The 23,609-nt window shown below is 43.8% G+C and overlaps 1 protein-coding gene across 1 annotated transcript; it reads left to right on the top strand.

Annotated features, from left to right (window-relative positions):
- The first annotated feature begins 703 nt into the window (after positions 1–703).
- PolD2 (DNA polymerase delta subunit 2) lies at positions 704–23,526 on the top strand. The gene is made up of 10 exons (XM_065445524.1): positions 704–1,019; positions 1,372–1,496; positions 2,843–2,966; positions 4,275–4,389; positions 7,704–7,896; positions 9,761–9,841; positions 11,109–11,266; positions 15,002–15,129; positions 16,533–16,634; positions 23,311–23,526. Exons 1-10 carry the CDS (start codon positions 833–835, stop codon positions 23,430–23,432), a joined length of 1,335 nt encoding a protein of 444 aa, XP_065301596.1. The 5' UTR covers positions 704–832; the 3' UTR covers positions 23,433–23,526.
- Positions 23,527–23,609: the final 83 nt, after the last annotated feature.

A 23,609-nucleotide genomic window follows, 5' to 3' on the forward strand; every position in this document is an offset into this window, starting at 1 on the left:
GTGTTATTATGGCGAGGTGCTCACGTCTTCGCATTACGTGTGCCCGCGTAGGATCGTTCCCCACCTGCGGCAACTTGTTTTTTCATCCACTTTTATATAGTTCCATTAATTTATCATTTGTTTAATTCACTTAGTAAGTGCAAGTAATATACCATTTGTTGTCCTTGGGGTCTTTCACTCTTAAAACGGTTACACCCACTGTGTATTTGTCCCACAACGATAATCGTCATCTGCCTTGCTTGCGTTTCCGTTCTTGAAAATTCGGCGCTCGCTACTTTCCTGTCGAGAATGTTGTACGTGTCACACTGATAACGCGCAAGCCGTTCGTGACTGGCCAAGACAGACGACGATTATCGTTGTGAGACGAGATAAGCCCCAAAGGATGTAACTTTTTTTAAGAGTGTTGCTTGTTGGCTTCTTATGATATGATAAATAAAAAAATCGTGCCTCTAGTTTATCCCGCTTTTTTCTCGTTCATGACCTGTAGATCAGTGATTTGAATGCCGCGCGATTTGCGTGCAACGGTATCTACAGAGAGAGAGAGATAGAGAGAGGAAAAAAGAGAGGCAGAACGACGACATTTTCTATAGGATTTGAGTATAGTGTCAAACTTAATTTTTTTGTAATTCATTTGCAATTAATTTTTATTACATTTTGTTGCACTTTAGCATGTACTTACCATAAGTCCGTTAGTGTTGTGAAGTGATCCAAGTCAAGCCAAGTAAGGAGAGCATGGCGCGCGTAAAGAGTACTTCGCGCTCTTAGCTGCAGACGGGTCTGATTGCCGAATTATATCGCTATTGGGCTGTAACAACATCTGTTTTAATCTAAAATGCCCATGGCTGTTGACGGCAAACTGACCGAGGTCAAGTACACGAGGCCAGAGTGCGCTTTCTGTGACCTCAGCGACCGATTTACGCTGCCCGATCGCACGTTCAACCGGCAGTATGCCGCCTTCTACTGCGCCCGTTACCAAGCCGTGCGTTCCTTTCTGGAAGACCGAGCCAAGGAAAAATGGGGTACGCGGCATGTTTGTTGGCCTCCCTTGCTTCTTCTGATGATGCTGGTCTAAACTATGGAGTACCTGGATAGTGCTGGCTGATGCTAGAGCTGTGCGGCTCCCGCAATGAAGACTGTTAATTAGAATAACATACCGCACACCAATGAAAATAAAGGTAGCGTACCTGTCGTTTGACGGTGCAGTTTCGCATCAAAAAGCAGACATCATGAATTTCATTACGAAGATCGTAGCCGTTGCTTTTAACACGGATTCAGTTCGTCGTTGACACAACGGCGTTGTCGCCCCTTGCACAGCGTACATGTGTTACTGCTTAGCCAACGGCTCAAAATGTGGTCTTGTTATGCACGCAGGCAAGCTGGACGTTCCACTCGCAACACTGTGCGACCTCGTCGAGGACAAGAGGTCAGTCGTCGTAGGCACACTGTTCAAGATCATGGAACTCCAGCCGAGCATCTTGAAGGAAATCAGCGAGGAGGTGAGCACGATTGTCCGCATCAACTCGGGCTGCTTGCCATATTCCGCCCCTGATCCCACCTCATGTCGAGACTGCGCATTCTCTGCCCTCCAGAATATGCTAGAAGGTGCTGTATAGATAAGACAATGGAAAGCTGCTTCATTTTCCCCTTGGCTGAAACCGGAATTCGTGCAAGTTTCACTTGCTTTTCTTCTCTGAAGGGCGTTGCAATTGTTACAGCAATATAAGACTTGCTTTATGATTGTTCATGATTGAGAACGTACAAATGTAAGCATGTTGTACAGTATGATCCACTATGAAAGGAAACATAAAGCTGGTAATAAGTGCGTTATAACCACGTTTCTTTTACTACCTCATGAAAAAGGGATTGACGCAATGTATGAGGCAAACATCCACACATAAAAGATTATCTACTGGGCTGCGTCATGTATCCCAGCTATAATTGGTGGCTGGCTGAATATTAATTAGGTGTTCCCTTTAAGAGAGTACCATACTGAACATTGGAGAAAAAAAAATGTACAAGATAATGTTCATTAGGAGCATAAATGGTGTTAACATTGGAGCAGCAACGATGAGGAATGCACTTCTGACACATTCTTTGTGTAGCATCGGTGCAGCTATTTCACGTTGCATCAAAAGCTCTGCTGCTCATGGTTGAAGTTTTCAAAAAGCACAGTTTACGTGCATTTTAATTTATGTGCATTTACTGGTAACCAAATAAAGCTTATTACGATTTTTCAGTTGCGTCAAGTGTAAGGCGAAATTCATTATTAAAAAAAAGGTAAACAGTGTCCCGGACTGATTTCTCAGCCCAATTTTTCATGAGAACCAATATATCGACTGCAGTTACGTAATACTTCCTTCGTAAATAAACATCACCAATATTTTTGTCTGTCTGTGGCCCAGATCATTCTTGTGGTAACTATAGAGCAGAATGCGTGTTAACAGCGTCTCTACAGAATGCACTTTCCAAATTTCTTAAATAAACAGTCCGCATCTTCTAATAAAACAAGTTTTAGTATTTTTCACCAAATGCTAGTATTTTCTGGCTTTGACTGCATTATTTTTCAACTACTAAGATTGGCAGGTCTGGTGGAAGTCCGATTGTCTGTTTTAAGAGACAGTTTCAGGCAGTCCCCCCCCCGTTTTCCTGGTATCCCAGTGTAAGATGGTTTCCACATATATCTTTTTTTTAATTACTTTTTTGAAGTTCAAAAGGAATGCATGCATTCTCACCTGATACCTTTCTGATGACTTCATTCCTAACGCCCTTCGAATTTTTTTCATTTAATTTGTTCTGTGATCTGCGTTCGTGCTAATCTAGGCTATTTAATTGCCTTCTGCAGCACCACATTGCGCCGCAGCCTCAACGCAGCCACTTCACAGACAACGCGGACTCGCTCGTCCTCGAAGACGACAAGCAGCGGCTAGCTCTTTCCGGGGACATTGATGTTCACACTCATGTAACAGGTTGGAACAGTTTTCTTATTCATTGCCGCTCTCTGGGGACATGCTCGTGGACGCATTTGCTTGGATTGGGCGGCGGACTTTAAAGAAACTGACCCAGAACATGCCAAACATGCCGGTTCTCATCGGACCTTTCAGGATAAATCGCATTGGCCTCAGTCGCATGTTGGGATCAAGACCACCTGTGAAAGAGAAAGGTCTGTGGCACTTCCCAACTGTGGCGACCTCGTTCCTAAGACGGTGGAATGCAAGACCATGCATGTACTTTGCTTTGGATGCATGTTGGAGAACATCAAATGGTCGAAATTAGTTTGAATCCCCTCCTCCATCCTTGTAGGGTCTGTGACAGCCCATTTGTTGCCTGGGAATGTTGAAGGGACTCTAAGGAGACACATTCAATAAACATTCTTTAAAACCATATTTTCCCTAATTTCATTGCAATAAAATAATTACCCAAGAGAAAATGAGGGCCAAAGTTCAAATTTTTTTTTGTGCATAAATTCAGTGTGATGTCACGGATTTCAAGTTACTTTTTTTTTCTCTTTCTTTTTTCTTTGTATTTGGGCCGTTTTGACTAAACAAATGTAAAACTTCCTAAGTTCACTCTGGCATTTTTTTAGAATGCAACATAGTCCATCTTTAACCAATAAAAAAAGTTACCTGGGTTCGAGCAGACGCCGTCAAAATCTACGACGCAACGGTGAGATGGTGCGGGACCTTCAAGGCACTGTCACCGCCCATTCTTAGTTCTTGCATCTTTTCTTGCCACCGAGCCTCTTTGTGGCTTTTTTCGGCATTGCACAATGATAATTGCTAATGCTAATGTAATTACTGATGTATGTATGTACTAGTACATTAATTACTAATGGGGATTACAGAGCAAACGGGGGTAGCCGGTATTCTGGTTTGCTTTAAGAGGACGAAAGTCAGCTGAGCAGGTCACATAATGCATAGGGCAGATCACCCGTGGTCCAGTACATTTGAATATTGGGTGCCAAGAGAAGAGACAAAGTTGAGGATGGAAGAGGACTAGGTGGTACGATAAAATTGGGAACTTTGCTGGCACAGGATGGGGTCAGATGGCGCAAGACGGGGTCAGTTGGAGTTTGCTGGTAGAGGCTTTCATCCTGAGTGGACGTAAACAGGCTGGCGATGGTGAATTACTAATGAAGCATAAAATATTTCGCTCTTTTATGCTCCTCTAAACCTATAATTTTGATTTGACGCTGTTGCACTGTTTACCGGCGCGTGGTAAGTTCTTCAGCACAATAGGCTTAGGGATGAGCTCCTCTCTGGTGCACCTTTCTGCAGGTGTTCCCATAGCTCTGCTGGGTCGAGTGAGAACAGATGGTCGCTTCGCCGTGGAGGACTTCTGCTACGCCGACCCGCCGGAGCAAATCAAGAGGCCCCTCCTCGAGGCTGACATGTACGTCTGCGCCTTTTGAAGTGTCGTGCTTTTTCCAAGGAGGCGTGTGTGTTACGCTACACTGCATACTGCATGGTTGCTGCTTTGGAAGAAAGCAAATGCATAACTCCCAAAGAATTAACAACAAATGCACAGACTCATTGCTGCAGTGCCTGCGGAACACATGGCTGCATGCATTTATCTGGTGCCACTTTTGTTCATGTTTTTTAACTGTTTTGCCTTGACAACAAATCACCTCAATGCAAAGAAAATATTCACTGTTTTCTGTTACCATTGGCAGATTGGGCATCGTCGCACATAATGTCCACAGGCTTCTATACTACATAAGTAGCAGCCAGCATAGTCATATTCTTATACCCCAGTCACATGGGGCACATTCGACCAGGATCTAATTTCTCAGTGGCAGTTGTTTGCTTTGCGCAGGCTTTGGAAGAGAGCCTATTGTGAATGAGAAATTCGATCCTGATTGGGTTCAGTTGTGATTGAAAGTGCCCCATTTGACTGGGGTGTTACTGACACTTTTCATTGCAGAGGCCATGTATTGCTTCGTTCCAACCAGCGAATTGTTAACTTGGCAGTGCACCAGAGAAACGCAGTAGAAAAACACTACAGTGCACACTGCGGTGTCTTTCACGTTCTTATGTCTGTGACTGGTGCACCACAGTGTTTCTCAAGTCTCACTACCAACAGTCGAGTCAATTGACTTTCGTAAATTGTGTTCGATGTGCAATGCTGTCAACATTTTTTACCCTCTTCTGTTCTAAAAAGCAGGGCCAGTATTTCAAAAACCAATTTGTGAGAACCATTGTCCAGTGGCCATCGCTAATAAACATGCACAGTCTTTGTCTACATTGTTTGTCTACTACGTTGTCTGCGGTTGCCATGCTTACTACAGTCTGTTTAAAGGAGTTCCTGTGGTGTGCCATCATCCAGAGGTCTGGAGTGTCAGGAATGCCACGGGAATTTAAGCACACTGCCAAACAACACGTATAGAAAAAGCACAGGGTAGCCTGCGTACTTTTTACAAAGGCAGTCCAGCATCAATATTGGCTGACACCTGGTCTTGCGAGAAGTTCTGGCGTCAGAATTTTTTTGTGAATGCGGGCCCACATGCAAGACTGCATTGGAAAGAACAGTGAAATGAGAAGCCCTCCTTATAATAAGCTCACTTGGGCTTGTTCTTTCCTCTAAGTAATTTGTGAAATTTCTCAGTAGGTTGTTGTAAGTTCTTTCCATGAAAAAGGGGGGTTGCTTGCATTCAAGCTTGCAATCTTTTCCCTCCAAATTTGTGTTTTATCACAGATTTTTAGTCAGAGTTCCTCAGACTCCTGTACTGGAGCATCCATTTGAACCTGCTCCTCGAGTCGGAATTCAGGTGCACGGCACAAAAACCACTGCACTTGTTGCTTAGCACAAAGTACATAGTGTAGTATTGAAAAAAATAGTTAACTGACTGATGACTGTGTTTCATCAACGTTTAAAATTAACTCAACCACCTTTCGTAATATTTGTGTGGTTGTAATGAGTGTTCCAGTAAAGTATATTAATTAATATATAATAAAGAGTGGTTATTAGACATCAAGAAACAATTTTTTTTTCTCAGCACACCGTTCGTGGCATTAGGAAAAACGTGTTAATTACCAATCACATATGTATAGTACATACTAGATGTTTAAGCGCATTGCCCCTTTTTTGCTGTTGAAAGTCCAGTAGGAGTTGGTATTGAAGAACGCTCGTGCACTTACATTTAGGTGCGTATTGAAAAACTATGGGTAGTCAGTACGAATCCAAAACCCTGCACTAGAAGGCATCATTCATAGCTTGCAGTGCAGATATGGGTTGTTATAACCCATCAGTCATCATCATCACCATCATAACCCGCCTATCGTATGCCCACTGCAGAAAAAACACCTCTTCCAGCAAACTCCACTTACCTTCTCTTGCGCCACGCGACGCCATCTTATGCCTGAAAATGCTCCAATTCTGTCACATCGCCCAATTGCCTGCTGTCCTCGAAAGAGCTTCTCTTCTCGTCTCACCCATTCTGTAACTGCGATGGACCGCCGGTTATCTGCCCTACATATTACATGGCCTGCCCAGCTCCATTTCTAACTCCTAACATCAACTAGAATATCAGCTACACCCAGTTTGCTCTTTTTTCTAAACTTTCGTCATTGTGTCTCTTAATCAGCCTATATTAAAATCCACTGCAGGACGAAAGCCCCCTTCCAGCAAACTCCAATTAGTGCCTCTTCTCTGAATTGGCCAACTCCACCCCGTGTATCCAGATATCCTTGGAACCTTTCCTGTTAGTAGTACTTGTGTTGGTCTTCTGTGATCTGCTCCACACATTATAAGTGGCTTGCCCACTTACACTTCTTCCTCTTTAAGAGATACAAAAGAGAACATTAATTTGAGCTGTATGAGTAAAACAGCCTTCTGCAATGCCAAAAAAAGGTCACTGTTGCATTGAGAAGAGTATTGGTCGGCAGGCTGAGAATTAGCACCGTGCATTTTACGCCATCTTTCCTCTCCTGATTTAGACTGCTGTTAATGCCACACACTGTGCTGTTAATACCATATCAGTGTGGTTACAACATAACAATCGCAACCTTGAGCGAGACGATCAGTGCTGTTGTGCAGGCACGTCAAGCGAGTGGTCTTCGAAGTCGCGCCGTGAATCATCATCAAATCTGTGAAATGCTTTGCCCTGGTCGATTGTGTTGTTGTTCGTGCCACGGAGGATGCCGCCGTTCTCGCTGACAGTGACAGAGACATAAGCACTCGCCCTTTAACTTTATTGTGGGTGTCCTTAAATTTTTCTGTGAGACTGGAAGTCCCCCACCCCCTCACGTTATACTTGTGGTCACGTTATACTGTATTACTTTTCATTACATGTTTTTCGTTACATTTTTTGTTTTCCTGTGGCTTCTAAGCACAAAGTCGCAGGTTCAAATGCCGGCTGGCACCGCATTCCGATGGAACCAAAATGGACAAGAACACTCCTGTCCTTAGATTTAAGTGCACAATAAAAAACTTCACGTGGTCCAAGATAATCTGGAGGCTTCCATTATGGTGTCTCTCATAGTCCATACGTTGCTGCGGGACAAGTCGTAGTCTGTGTCCGTTTCGTGTTTACCTGTCCCCCCCCCCCTCTGCATGCCACCTTAGCAGCTCGGCTCTATGTTACACATCTATGTCTTACATACTAGCCCTTGTCAAAGCACTTCTGAAGATAATTAGATTTTAATTTGATTTGACATAGTTTGGTACACCAGCTAAATGCACCCGTCATTCAATCACCTTCCTCGTAGGTTCGTGCTCTTGATCTCGGGAGTGGGCCTGACCGAGAAAGCAGACAGCCTGCTGCCCTTTCAGCTGCTCATAGATTACGTGTCCGGCTTCCTCGGCTGCGATGCTGACCAGGAAAAGGCATCGCGTGTCGTCCGCGTCATCCTGGCTGGCAACAGCCTGCGGCAGAAGGGCTCGAGCAAGGACATGGCTCGGGTATGGAGGCGCTGCCTCATAGATCATCACCATAATCATCATTTGCTGAGCCCTTAAAGGTTCCTTTCGAGGTGTTACATAAGAGGCATGGGTGTAAAAAAGAGGTGCATCGAAACGTCGTTCCATGAACTTGTGGAACAATTAGACATCTCATAAGACGCAGAATAACATGGGGGATATAATATAGAATATTAATTTCTGAAATGAACTTTTCGTAGCTGCTTGAACTTCAGGGGGTTACGTTTGTTAGCAGTGTGATCTGGTAGCATGTTCCATTCTTCAGTCGCTAGTGGTAAGATTGTGGGTTGCCTCCTTATTGTTCATTGTCACTTGAATTGTTCATATTGCGGCCTGATGTGTTAGCTTTAACTTTGCTTTGTTATCGCTGCTGTCGCAGTGTCTGACAACTGTATTTTTCAAAGTTTGGGTCCTTGCAATACCTCTGCATGTCAGTGCAACCAGTGTGTTCTGGAAGCTGTGCTGTTATCGCCCTATCTTGGTGGGTCTTCAGCTCGAGGCTTCCAGCTCCTTGTCAAAAATTCAATGGGGAAGGGCTTAGGTGGTTCATCAGGAAGTTTCCGCATCATGTATAAATAGCGGCAGGAGTAAGAACATCTTCAGTTCTGATTCGCCAACAGCTACTGTACTTGTCCCGATCACTACTGCCGTGTTAGTCTCTTCCTTTGTGGTCATAAGTTCACCCAGTGAAGTGCTTGTCTTTATTCACTTAATTAGCTTTCCTGTAGCCCTGTGTGACAACATTAAAGTAAACAAAGATATAACGCCGACCCTTGTGACGGGTGAAAGTTTGATTGATTCTAAATTATTTTATTGAGCCAAAGAACCATAAAAGAGACCGCAATCATTTGCGTTTTGCCCTTTGGCGGTGTTGCTGGGGCTAAATGATATCCTAGAGCAGCGCTTCTCTGATAAAGTACAAGAAGTTGTCCAGTGTTTTCTTTCACATCGGTGGTGGTCTCGTGGAGTAGATCACGGAAGGAATATGGTTGTTGCTTCATAGGGAGATCCTCAGTTAACCCGCGGGCGAATATCACTGAGGCCCATGCACTCTCACGTAAGATGCTGCAGGTTTGCTTGTTCTAATGGGACTGAACACTGAGGGCACGTTTTGTCGGTTGTAGTCAAAAGGGTCAGAAAACATTTCGGCTTTCATGCGGAAGCCTTGTTCTCAACAGTGTTCGAAAATACTTGAAGACACAGCTTCAGACCGGCTTTAGAACTTTGGCTGCACAAAAATAATCCAAATACGAAAAAGAAAAATGGGCCAGAAACAATTGCTCAGCACTGCATTCTGCTGCTGAGTGCAAAGTCCTGGGTTTGATTCCCGACTGCAGTGGCCACATTCTTAAGGGGGTGGAATGCAAGAGCACTTGTGTGCTCAAGTACAGGAGCGCACTTAAGAAGCCAAAATGATCTAAAATGATCTGGAGGCCTCTGCCACAGCATCCCCCATAAGCCATTGGGCAGTTTCAAAATGTTAAACCTCTTAATTTGAATTTTCTTTTCTCTGCTTCGTATAGCACTGGCACAACGCACGCAAAAATGCACTCTTATCTCTTCCTCGAGGCACATGAAAGAAAAAAAAAAAAAGAATCCTCACTCTCATTTCAAGAGCTCAGTTTTGATATTGAGCAGGGAAACAGGTGGTTTACTTATGCATGGGTCAGCATCTGACGGTCATTACCCCAGGGTTGTCATTTCCTCGTGTCATTTCTTGGCTGGCGTTTGCTTTGCATTGGGTTCTAGCATGCAGTTGGCATTGACTGGCTCAGTTTGCCGTACTTGTATGCTGCACGCGGGGTCACCTAAGCCCCATCGCTTGGTATTCTCTTCCTATGTCCAGGCCAAGTTTTCCGTTCGCAAGGAGTCGTCCGCGGATGCCAGCGTGGCAAAGCTCCTGGACACCCTCTTGGAGCAGCTTTCGGTAAGGACTTTGCGGTGCTGTAGACTGATGTTGCTTCTCCTTCTCGTAACACGTTCCTTGCAGCCATGGGTCACGGTCGGGTCTCCGCAGTTATTCCCCCTGTGCAGCTGTGCAGGATCTTTTGCTGTGCGCAAGCGATGACCTTGCTAGAAATCAAGAGAGTGGAGAAAATTCTTGTTGATTCTGATTTGATGTGTCGCGGCACTACCTCTCTTCAACTTGAGGAAGTTGTCAAGGGGCATGGCTCCTTGACGACTCACCGGTGGGTCGCAACGTATCAGAGGAATATGACAAATGACCCATCGGTGGGTCATCATGCGCAGGAATCAGGAATTCGAAATGCAGCCATAGCAAACTGTTAAGGCGCAACATTAATGAAACTTTACTTTGTCTAAATTGGTTATAGATGAGTTGTACTAGTGAAGCTAATCTTCTTATAAGCTGCCTTTAAATAGCAGCAGCTAAGCACGCAATGCAAGCACCTGGTGGTTAGCGGATATGATGTAGCACATTGCTTCGAAATTTTCCAAAGCCCCGCAGTTAGTGCATAGCTTTGCAAGTCACACAGAAAAGAGCTGCTAGACCTGAATCATGTGTCACTTCCGGCAAGTGGTAATGGCAGCATATTTTCTTCTTCTTTCTTTTTTTACTTATCAGAAATGTCTATATTTACTCAATTTTCTGACGCATCCACGCGTTTTTCAAACATAAAATATTGCACGAAGGCTCCTCCATGCGCTTTAGCAATCACGAGCATGTGTCCCAGCGATATCGTCCTGTTGTCTTGCACCGACTGCCTGAGCGCACTTGATTAATTAAAGAGATGACGCTTGTGTAAGCACCCTATGCTTAGCACCAACTGGAAAAGAGATTACATACCTTGACATTGCATGGTAAAGTTGGCTTGCAGAAGGTTGCGCATATTTTTTATATTTTTGTCCCATTGTTAAGCATTTCTCCTGCTTAGTTTTATCATGCTACATGTTCTCGCAACACTTTGCCCTTGCTTTCACATTCTTCATTGTTATATTCCTATTTATCTTCTCTCATCGCAACAAATCATTCGCTTGTTATTCAGTAATTCTGCTGTTTGTTCATTCCTTGTGTCTATCTTCGTTTCTGGCACCTCTTGTTGATTTTGTCAAAGTCCACGTTGAACCGATTTGCCCAGCATCGCACGTGTTTAGTCATGGGAATCAGAATATTAGTCCCAAGGATCTTGCCACAAGCGTGCTGTGCACCGTTCTGACCTCTTGCCGCCTCGTAGCGTTCCGTGGAAGTGGACGTCATGCCCGGCCTGTCGGATCCTGCTGCCAGCCTGCTTCCCCAGCAGCCCATGCACCCCTGCCTCTTTCCTGGTGCTTCACAGCGAGCCTCACTGCGATGTGTCACCAACCCTTACCAATTCGAGTTGGACGGCCTGAGGTGAGTGTGTCTGTCCGCCGCTCACACTGGTCACATGTTGCAAACATTTTGAAAGAGTATTGGCACATATTTTCGAAGTCGTCAAAAATTTTGCAGCAACGATCGACAATGATTGTACTGCATATAAGCAAATAGGCAAACAGTTCTGTAGAGCTGTTTGCTTCATTAAAGCAGTGATTCGCTACAAGGCATGTATTTGTTGCAGTTTGACCTTTCATTGCATAATTCTGTAGGGAACAGAGCCAACAACCGGAGCATCTGTAGACATAGTATAGGTGGCTGTACATATAAGCCGATTCATCATGTGCTTGTTGTCTCTAGCAGCGGGAGCGTAGGCATGGAAAGCGACTGCCATCGTTCTCTCCTGCATCCGCTAGGAGAGGGCGATGAAAGAGGAGGAGGGTGTTCCTTACCGGGTGTTCCATCTTAGCATCTAAACCTTAAGATGACCCAAAGCTGTCATGCAAATACACGTGCGTCTCAAAGATGTGTAATAGTGGGCGTTCAGCAACAAATGAGCCCTGCAACTTGCTTACGCGAGGGCATGCGCCCTTTTCGTCGACAGTGAAAGTCTAGCCACCCCTGACCACTGATCACCGCGGAAATGAACAAGAGCCAAAGAAAGCTGTTTGCTTTAAAATCCTACCAACTGTTTTTTATACGTAGGATCATACTTAACTGGAATGAAGAATAGGGAAACAGTTATAAGTCATATTAATTTGATACTAAATTTGGTCTCGAACCGTGAGACCTGGCGTCATCAATGTTATCATGGCGTCGTGGCACTGAGCTAAGTTCGCTGACATCTCATAGCAGTGAGGCTTGGTGTGAAGACGTTGCTCACTAAATAGATACACAAGAGTGCTGCACATGGTTCCTCCTAGATGCACTCATGTGCAGCGACCCCGGCAATCACACAAATGAAGCATGCCAACGTGTTGTGACACTCAAGCGGTATTGTGACATCATGGTGCATTCACCACTTGGGTAGAGAAACCGAAGCTGATTTGTAAGAAGAAACCTGCTGCAGTGGCTTAAAGGCTATGATGTTGCGCTGCTAACCATGAGGTCGCAGGATCGAATCCCAGTTGTGGCGGCCACACTTCGATGGGGGCAAAATGCAAAAACGGCCGTGTCCCGTGCACAGGGGCACGTTAAAGATCCCCTGGGGGTCAAATTAATTCGGAGTCCCCCCCACTACAGCGTGCCTTATAATCAAATCGTGGTTTGGGCACCTAAAACTGCGGAATTCCATTCGATTTGTAAGAAGTACTATAATGAAATAATTACAGCTACGTGATGGCTTCCCAGTATTCTTTGTAAGCTTTACGAGGCCTGCGCATCCGTTTAACATGAAAAGAATTTTCAAGGCAGAAATTTTATGTCAGTACTACTTTAAATGAATCAATACTTCGAGCTTAGCCAGTAACGTAATGGATGAAGAGAAAAGGGCAAGTCCAGTCGTAGACAGCGTACATGTTGGATTGTTTGCAGGCTAGTTACCTTTGAGTCACGCTGTACGTCCTGAAGTGTGAAAGGATGTTCACCCCCCTCATCAACTTAAACTCTGATATCTCGAAATAGCAGTCAAGACAAAATTTGTAGTGGACACAAATAGGATAATGATAATGATTTGGGGTAACCATGTCGCCTTTGTTAGTGGAGGAAAAGCATGCCAAGTTTACCTTAATCTAACACATTAAGATTTCGTTTTGCAGAATATGCTTCGAAGAAATGCGTTTTAAGGAAAAAATATGGTTTGCAATCAGCAGGAGTGCGGAGCATTGGCTGCATCAGCTTGTTGAGCAACGCATGTAGTGTACACGGAGATGCCAATTTTTTAAAAGTTCGAGTACTAAAAGAGTAATGGCATAACGTTTTTTACTTCTCAATTTCTTTCCCATCAAGTAGTGCTCAGAACCTTCTAAACCTGTGGAAGTATAGTGGCAAGTAACAGAGCACCATAAATAATTAACCACATTACGTCTCTCTATGACCCAGTTTTGCTTTTGGGGCCTATGGGGTGAATGCATCATAAGGTTATGGTAGTGGCTGGGGCTCCGTTTTTGTGGTCGCTGGGGCTACGACACGCGAGTGCACTGACAAGAACCGTTAACAGCACATTCTTTTTTTGCGTGTGTGTGATGAATGTTGTCATATCTAGCCTTACTGCTACGCAATTTCAGCACGTTTTGCCATGTGCTATGACATCATGATAATGTAAGTGACATTAAATCCGGTGTTTAAGTGCCAGGATAAGATACAGTTGACTTCCATTAAATTTGACCCTGACAGGACTGTCAATACTGATCTAATTATCCGGCGAGTCTAATTAAACGAGATGTAAAAAAAAACATAGGAACGCACCCCTAGTTCATTTGGTACATAGTACTTGCCCAATTTTAAACACACCCCCTGAACAGATGTGCACCCCCTTTATATGTTCCCAAAACAAAAAAATAACGTAGGAAAATGACATTAAATCTCCTAAACTAGCAGAAATCTAATGCATGCCCAATTTTTTTTACAGATAAAAGGGGGGGGGGGCAATGGTATGTATTTTACAATAGCGGTTGGTTTCCTAAGTTAGCTTCGCCGCAGTACAGCCACGTTATGCGGCAAAGCATACAACGTGGTGAAGGCTGGTTTAGTTTCATATCCGATTGCACTGCACAGGAGACCCAATTTCAGCCCAATTTTCGTGGGGGAAATAAAGCATGTTAACATCGTTTTAATATTGTAATTGGACATTGGGAGCTACCGTTGAAAATTTTGGCATTAAATGCCTTTCTAGGGCAGGCCGAAAATAGGCGTTTTCGACGACAGATTTTTATGGTGAATCCACTGTCCCCTAAGTTCCGGCAAGACATGCTGCCTACTAAAGGGGTCGCTATCGGGGCCACCTTAAGGTGAGGCACATGCATGCTGACTGGTCAAGTTCAGTCAAGTTATCTGGCGAACATCAATTTAGGGTCGAAATAACGTAAGTTCTGTTCTATTGAACTCCACGGCTGCCAGCCGGGACTCTCGGATGGGATTGAATTAACAAAAAAATTAAATTATGCGGTGTCAAATTAACGTATAACAACTGTATTTTATATGTTTCCGACACTTAGTATGTATAAAGTGTAATCTTTTCATGTACGAGAAGCATGTGGTGGAGTTCCTGTATCTTTGAAAACAGGTGTCAGTGCTCCTCTTAAAGGACACTAAATAGAAGATTACATTGAGCTGTGTTAGCACATTATCCTTTGACAATTCCCGAAAAGTCAATCTTACCATAAGTGGCTTAGTAAGACAGAAAACACAAACAAAATGAACGGCTGGCAACATGACCTTAATGTTACTACACCAGTTCATCGCGTATTTTGACTGCGTCTGCTCCAGCGCGGTTAATTTTTTTCCGGTAAAGGTGCACTACATTGTACTCCAAAAGTGCCAGATATTCTCACCCTAGCAAGTTTCATGAACATTTACGGAGACACAGGGGACCCAAATACAAAATGATACTTTGAAATCCCCAACACCTCGCCGACACATCGGCGTTGGTGATTCGGCACGAAATTTTAGGAAATGAGACTTTGACCTTCATTTTCTGATCTCGTAACCAACTTAATACAGCAAAATTAACAAACGTAAAGTTTTGAAACAGTACTCTATCACTCTAAACCGATTTTGTGCTTCTCTTTAGTATCTTTTTAAGCTAGGAGACGATGAGACCTCTGTTCCTTACAGAATCCTGGGAACGTCGGGACAGAATGTGACAGATATCCAACGCTATAGCAAGCTCACCTGTCCCTTGGAGATCATGGAGAAGACAATGCAATGGCGCCATCTGGCGCCGACATGTCCGGACACGCTGTGTATGAGATTTGTCAAGTGTTCCTCCTTGTATTTTTTTTTTTTCTTAGCTCTTTTTTTGCACTCAAGGGAGTACTTGCCTAATCCACACCTCTTGAACAGTGTTTTCTCAAATTTTTCATCTAGTAATTGAGGAATACAAGTGAGTAGGCCTTACTTAATGGGTAGTTTTACCTCAAGACCAATTACAATTTGCCTACTCAAATACATGTGAAATGTAGGAATCTTCTTATTAGACAACCTCTAGACCGGCTTTAATAAAATTTGTTGCATTTAAGACTGTAAGCAGAATTCTACTGACTTAGGGATCCAGAATTTCTCATTAGGGCCCTTATAGGCCTTACAAAAAAGTTTACAAAAATCCGTAATTTTAGAAATGAACTAAGCAGCGAGCTTACAAATCTGCAATTCTGTACCAGAAATGGATATCGCAGTTCTGTAAACTGTATGCACTTAAGCATCTAAAGCAGACAAGTTCAATCTATGGTTTGTATGTGAAAGTGTTAGTGTTTACGAGAGTCTTTGCAGAATTGGCACTCGCAGTTATGTTGTATATTGCAGAGGAGATTCATTCTGTCCACTTTAGATTTCTTGGCAGATGTACTTTAAATAATTGTGAAATATTTTTTTTTTATTTCAAAATTACGGAGTTGTGAACTTGATGCTTCAGATTTTCTTAATTTTGTTACCTTCAATACTTACAGCCTAAATAAAAAGTCCACTCCCTACTGTCACCGTATTTTTTTTTTATCTTTCAAATGCAACAAAACAAACCTTGCCAAATTCGATGTTGTGAAGGCCAAGTAAGATAGTTTCTCAGTTTTGTCGGAGTAGCAGGCCAATTATGTCTAGTGTTCAGAACTGTCAGCATTTTCACCATCTATCAGTGATGAATAATCAAAGTGACATGTTCCCTTTTGGGTGTGCAATATTAATTCATGAATGCAGACATTTTTGGGGGCGGATTGCTAAGAAGATGGCATTACAAAACAAAAACCAGAAATTCGCATACAATCTACACTTTTCAATACGCTTGGGCGTCTCTGTCGAAGAACAGGCATCATGATCATGTATTCTAAACTTACTAAATGAATCGTTGTTGTGCCTAAGAAATTAGCAGCACAAAGTACCCAATTTATTGCATATTGCAGGCTTCCTAAGCATTGATAAATTCTTGCAGTTTATCTGACCTCCAACACAAACAGAAAAATATTGCTATGTCTGCAATGTCTTGGATACTGTGTAAAGCTTTCACGGCTTGGCTTGGCTTTCTATGTTAATGTTATGCCTAGTGCTCGCATTACAGAAAGTACAGACTCTAGAAAGTATTTACTGATTTCAAACTGTTTGCCTTTAGAATTGCACATGCTTGTATTTTTATCTTTGGACTTCCTTATTTACACAGCGTGCTACCCATTTACGGATCAAGACCCGTTCATTCTCGATTCGTGCCCGCATGTTTACTTCGTGGGCAACCAAAAGAAGTTTGCGACGAAGCTCTACAAAAGTAAGGAACTCTTTGTTGCATACTAGGTCAGAGTTCACTACAGTTACGATTACCCGTTTCTTGACTGGCTAGAGAGAAAACAATATATTTAGGGTCCTTTGCTTTCAGGTAAAACTCAGTGCCCGAATTGTGTAAATCGCATTGAATCTAGTTTCGCCTCGAAGTGTGCCCCTTTTCCAAATAATAGTCATATATACGGGTGTTAAGAAAATTGACAAATGTGGCCCTCCTTTCATGAGCAGCAGGTTAAAGTACATTGTAATTACACTAATTTTAATATTTACATATGGCTATGCCTTGTTTTCGCTTAACACTCAAGGAATAACGGGCACAAATAAAAACATTGTGCGCAGCTCTGCTATCGCAAACACCAGAGACCAGCAGAGCTGGGGGAAGGTCAATAAAGTAGTGCCGAACCATACACAAAACATACGATTGCTGGCAATACATCGCTACGGTATCCGCCAGAGGCGTCTACTACGGTATCCGCGATTCGCATGGTCAACGCCATAGTAGACGCTGCGGTTGTCTCCACTCTGTATGGAGCGGCGGGCGAGGAGGACATCAAGGCACCCTGGCAGCTGCCGGAGAAGAATGCCCTTCCTTCCTCACCTGACCAACCCCCCCCCCCCCCTGCCTCTTGCGCCACAGGAGAGGACATGCACCCAGGCCGCGTTCTTCACTCGTGTATGCACCGCTCCTTCTCCCCTGCTAGGCTCCACCCACCCATGCCGCGTTGCTAGGCTGCGCGATGCTATTCTTATACTGTGCTTTCACTCTCTCTCAGCTCTCTCCCCCAGCTCAGCGAAGCTGCGGACGTCACGAGAAACCCAGCGAGGTTCTAACAGCTCCACTGTAAAAATCACCGCCCAAGCACTCTGTACAGATGGTTAACCAGCTAAGCTGAAATGTGCAGCCATGGTGTTAATCATTGGGTTAATCCTTGCAGTTCATTAAACAGTGGCTTGGTAGGCTGTCGGATCCTCGGTACGCAGTTGCTGCTTGCGCTCGGCTGCATGAGCGTGTTCTTGTACTCAGGCTGCAGCATTGGCACGGTGTAGACAAGCTCGTTCCCACTTCTGCTCACAGTGTTGCTAATGGGAAGCTGCCTGCTCCCCAAGAGTACGTATATCGCGTGGCCTTCCCATTTCAGAGCCGGAGAGAAACTGCTGCATGCACGCTCAGCTGCGACGGAGAGCAACTACTGGCCCAGCCAATCGCACGCCTTTCTTTCTTTTTTCACATGTGGATGGAGTTGCGCCGGAGGAGTTTTCGGCGTACAGGCGGTAGATGGACGAATCGGCTAGCCATGTACAGCTTCGCATTAATATGTTTTATTCACTGCTTACTGAAGTTGAGTGAACAAAAAGGGTGATGCTTCTGTAGTGCCATGGTTAACTCAGTGTGACCATGGCGCATTGCATCATCCTTCCCACACGTCACACATACAAAGGGTGGTGATGTCGTAGGAAGCTAAATAATGGAACGATTACATTGCTGTGCATTGCAAACAGTAGCTGTGACATTGAGAAGGTGCTTACCCAGCTACATTACCGTTCAAAGAAGGGTAATTCCATTAATTGTGTTGCAAGCGCGTATGTTGGGGACCAGCAAAACAGCATCACAACAGGCTAGCGTGAAAAGCCCGACAGGTCTAGGGTGGACACAGAAATGCTTCTAATGCATACAACAATGTACGTCAATAAGGCCCTGTAATAGTATGAGGAAAAGCGACACACCTCCTGTGATGCATGCCCGTATGCACTACTTTTCAAATTTTTTTCCTTTGTTAGAAAAGTGCAAAAAAACTAAGTAAGGAAGGGATCGCCAAGCCCTACCCTATTTGTTGTTCTTGTTAACGTGGTTTCTCTTAAATGTATCAGTGATACCTCACAAAGAAGGTTTGTCGAGGTGAGCTTGTAGCGTGATTTGCGAGCAGCTCTACTTGCCATTGCAGGTTCCTGAGAGTGAGTTCACTCGTTTAAGGAACATTTGTGTTCTAAAAGAGGCCATTGCTCACGGTAATCGTTTGTAAATGTTACGCAAAAATCTTCGACCTTTTTAGCTGCCAGACAATGAAACACCCGATTTCTCCCACATTTTCTGGTGCCAGACGGTGAAACCCCCCATTTCTCCCCAGTTTCCCCTCTTTGAACATAACGCCCAGCTAATACCCCCACCCTCCCTGAATTTCAAAAACTGTACCTGAAGACCAAGGACCCTAAATGTATTTAAATGATGGCTTGAGTCCTATGTCGGGAAGCAAGTAAAGGGGAAAAAAAAGATAGGCTAAAGTTGGACACACTACGTAAAGGCCACATGCAAAGCTCTATATAGTGAGTTAAGAGCTTTCTTAAAAGCACACTAAACAGGAAAAAATAATTTGAGCTGTATTGATAAATTACCTTTCGCTATTGCCAAAAAAAAAAAAAGGCCATTCTTACCGCATGCAAGGACTTTGAATTTCCCAACCAGTTTGTGGATTCAGTGTGTAGAGGCTCCTGCCCACGGAAGCAAAAACAGTGTGCGCTTGCTCTCTGGCCTCCTCATTCCAAGACATAGTTCCCAAGAGACTCCGTCAGTGAAGAAAATTCATCTCCGCCTTGGTGTTGCAGAAATGGGAGAGGGTATTCTATTTGTTCAGTCCTAGCATTCCTTACATTCAGTCCTAGTTCAGTCCGTGCCTGCTGCATAATATATTTACTTATTGTATGAGAGTGCGTAACTTTTAGTTAGCCTACAACTTTGTTGTCTCGGTTTAGGTAAAGCGATTCGCGATTTTCCAGTCCCACCAAGTTTGCGTCTCTTTGAAACTGTGCGCAGTACAGCAGTATTACACTAGTCTCCTTCGACAAACGTGCAGCACTTTACGTGCATCTGCCGAGCTGCTGGTTCCTTGTTCCGTTACTGTAAAGGCCGAGCCACACGTGACACACCTCCACCTCCACAGGTGGTGTGCGACCAATCGTACGCGTCAAAGCGCAGTATGAGCCTGCATATCTGTTTCAAACAGGTACAGGGCTCTGGCTGCCTTGGTTTCCACGCGCCTCACCACTGTAAGATCCAGAGAGATGGCCCACCTAAAATCAAGGGAAAAATCTAGTGAAAATATGACGTGGGCTGACTCTCAGCTTGCAGTAAAAAAAATGTTGAAAATGTATGAGAGCAAAAGAATGAACGTGCGTTTATGTGCACTGGATTCATTTATTGTGAAAAGCCGTCGAATCAACAGTCGCTGTCACTTTCCAACAAAAGGTCGCCGACCTCCTAATGCACGGTGTTCGATGTGGTTAGCAGGGCAGCGGAAGGGGTGATTGCTGAGGCAAGCCGCTCATGAAGCTTTCCGTCTTCTGATCCATCGAGCGCAGCTGATATACCGCACCGCTTCAAGGAACGGGCGCCAACTTCCTCGCCCACTGCTACCCAAGCCTTGGAAACGAAGTTGACAACATCTTGTTGCGATGGCTTCTTGAGATTCTAGATTCTCCTTATACGTCACTGCCCCAGCTCAAACGAAGCTTGCCCAGGTCTCCCAAAGGCTGTCCTTGAATGGTTTCATCTAACTCACATCAGCTGGCTGCAATATCCGTGTGCAGCCACCGGGAATGAGCACAACCTTGGTGTCCTTTGACACGAGGGCCTTGCGGGTGGCGTTGGTCTTGTGGATTGGGGCCTGGTCCAGGACCGGCACGCGCTGCAGATCATCTCCGTTCGGGCCTCAAATTCGTTGCACCCACTCCAGGAGCACATCGTATGTCATCCAACGCTAGCTAACCTCATTTCCGCAGACGTTATCACCAAAAAGGAGGATGCTATTGTGAGGAGTGGGTTAGCTATCAGTGTTCTCGAAAAACTAGAAAATCGTGCCATAAAGCGGGGTGGGTTACCTTTCGCGGGTGGGGCATCTCTCGGGATTTTACAGTAAGCAGCTACGGCATGGCATAGTCAGCACTCAAAGAGGCACATTTCTGTCGTGCAGGAATGTGCTTCTTTGTCTACTTCTTGCGCCGATCTCACGGCCCTAAAAGCAAAACAATGGCGTCTATCAAAATTTTGGAATTTTGAAGCACTGTCATTAACAAAATACGAAGCGCGATGTCTGTCAAAGCATCCATCAGTTAGCTATGACTTGAAGTGGGCACGCACTGCTGCATGTCCTTTATAGATGCAAAGAGCCATTCCTTGTGAAGCACAGCAAATGTAAGGCACATGTTGGTAAATATACGTGGGGCCTGGGCTTAATGCAATGGCACGCCAGATAACTGGAAGCAGACATTTTGTTGTTGAAATGATGTAGATGAGAGATTTCTTTGCAAAACAAACTCCACGAGAACTCAGTATTTCACCTTCTCTGGAAAAGAAAAAAAAAATTATTCTGCGTGTGTAGGTCATACTCGTAAAATATCTGTATTCAGTTCAAAAATTTCATTTTTCCGTTACGTCTACTAAGTATCTTTTTAACACTGACTTTATGGGCGTGTTCTAATCGCAGCACTGAAGTGATTCATACAACAGTAAGCTGTGCAAGTTGGCATGGTTTCATTGTAAACAATGAACACACAAACACTTGATCTGCATGTTTATACACAGGATTTTTTTTACAGTGAAATCATTCAGTACTCAAAGCATAACCTTTTACAATAAGCACTGTCCCTTGCATCAGTTTTTAAAAGTACTGATCATCTGCCATGAAATGCACTGTTCTTTCAATTGATATGTTTGCGCTCTGTGGCAAAATGGCACATGGCACATTTTGAAGCCTGTACATCTTGAAACTTGAGCATGGTTTCTAGCAAACTGTTATGCTTTTGACTACTGGCTGACTTGAAATGTACGATTAAAGCATGCCCACCAATGCGATTAATTAGTAAAATCTTGTTAATAATCGCGTTGGCGATTACCATGCTAGTTCTATGTCCACCACTGCTGTGAAGCTCGTTCAGCAAATGTTGTCAATTTGTCCTCAACTCCTCTTTCCTTAAAGGACCCCTCACCAGGGTCTGGCCATTTTGAGCTGACAAGCGCAGTGCATACAACGCGCACTAACGATCGTGTCTGCTAAGTATTACATCCCTACGCATTGCAGAAAGAGCTTAAATTTCAAACTGAACACCGTTTTCCGTTCTCCTCGCGGTCGCCGCGCCCCCATCCAGAGAGTCGACGTATGTCGCACAAATGCGCCTACATACATGGCACTGCTGTGACCTCGCTCATAGTAACATATGGCTTCAAGAATTATTCAAGGCAACATCACTTATTTGTTTAATCTGTTGCTTCAATTAAGGTTCAGGAGAAATAATAAAACAGAAGCCAAATGCCTACGTGTTTTGTTTTACTTAGTACCATAGCAAGAGAGATATAACTTCCATTTTATCTGCTTGTTCCCACGTCATACGTGTTCCAGTGTCGCGATCACGCTCTTTCATCCTTTCATGCCTGCCTCATTGCTGGTGTTCTCGTGCAGAGCATGCAAAATCGTCCACTGCGCGAAACAAGACAAATGCAACAGCTCACGTGCGAGTCTGTCACCAGATGTGTACCACTCAGCAAAAACGAGAGAGAGAGAGAGGGGTGGGGGGAGTGACGTATTCGTCACGTGATCCTCTGGCTCCGATATGGGAGAATGCAGGGAAGGAATTTTACTTGCGGAGGCAAGTGAAATTTTCACTTGCCTCCAGGCAAGATATTTCTATCTCTGCTATCAATGAACTAATTTGAAAAATTGTTGCAGTGGAACAATCCTCAGAGGATGCATAGGAACTTCCAGCATATAACCAAAATTCGCTGTGTATCCTGGTGAGGGGCACTCTGAGACCGTCACTGAAGAAACGCACAGTATTTCGAGCACAACTCAATATTTGAAGGTTATTTGTTAGTGAGTGTTGTAATTCTTAACTACCTCTGTTATTTAAATGAAACATCGATGGCTCTCTGTAATAAAAACGTAAAAATTGTGAGACGCATTCCACTGGCTAGACGTTATAGAAGGGGCGAAATTTGAAGCAGTAAAGATGGGCTGCATGCAAGCAGCACAATGATTGTTTATGTCCACAACCATTGCATGCAGGTCAATTTGCGATGACAGTTTTCATGCATTTTATGTTTTCTGCCAGCACAGAATAAACCATCCTTTTTTTAGAGTACTCATTAATTTTTTAAAAGCACAATTTTTACGATTTCATCACAAAATGCCAAAATTTGAGAGCTTGTTTACGATTGTTACAATGTAACCAGTCTCCGGTCAGGCAACTTTTTATTTTCATCCATTTTGCAGTATACATTCGAGACCCTTACTTTTAAACCTGCTCAAATATTCAGGCTCACCTGTAGCACCACTACTCGCTCCGTAGAAACCAGTGTATTATTTCGACCAAAAATTTGGTCTTCATTAGATGACTATTTCAAGAAGAAAATTCATGAATGTGTGACACAGGTCATTCTCTAGCTGTGACTAGAGAGCAAAGGGCCTTTTTGGACCGTTCCTTCAAAACAAAGTCTGCGAATTGGTTAATAAGCAGTCAGCATCTTTTTTTTTTCAGTATTTTTCCTCTAGGTCTTAATGTTGTTTTATTTGGTCTGGTATTTTTTTTATAATTTTGAGGTTGGCAAGTGTGAAATTATGTCATTCCATTCGCTTCTTGCATTTATTTATTTTCTTTTTTCTGCTTTCTTTCAGGTGAGCAGGGGCAGACGGTTCGTCTGATAGCCGTGCCGTCTTTCTGCAAGACGTTCACCTGTGTCTGGCTAAATATGAGGACTCTGGAGTGTGAGCCAATGAGCTTTGAAGTTAACACATAATGCGAAATATGTCTGCCACATTTTTATTTACGTAATAAGTTCCAGTGCTTGACGTTATATCTTTACAAAGAAATAAACCATCTACACTTCAGTATTTTTCCCGAGAGCTGTCTTATTTGTGTCTGGTTGTTTGTTTAGTGCATGTAAAACGATGCAGCTGACAAACACTTATGGCAT

This window comes from Dermacentor albipictus, chromosome 8, assembly GCF_038994185.2.
Source record: "Dermacentor albipictus isolate Rhodes 1998 colony chromosome 8, USDA_Dalb.pri_finalv2, whole genome shotgun sequence".
NCBI lineage: Eukaryota > Metazoa > Arthropoda > Arachnida > Ixodida > Ixodidae > Dermacentor > Dermacentor albipictus.

Coding starts and splice junctions, on each gene's coding strand:
- PolD2 (XM_065445524.1), top strand. CDS start 833: ATGCCCATGGCTGTTGACGGCAAACTGACCGAGGTCAAGTACACGAGG. Junction 4,390..7,703: donor CCCCTCCTCGAGGCTGACAT/GTACGTCTGCGC, acceptor CCTTCCTCGTAG/GTTCGTGCTCTTGATCTCGG. Junction 15,130..16,532: donor GACATGTCCGGACACGCTGT/GTATGAGATTTG, acceptor TTATTTACACAG/CGTGCTACCCATTTACGGAT.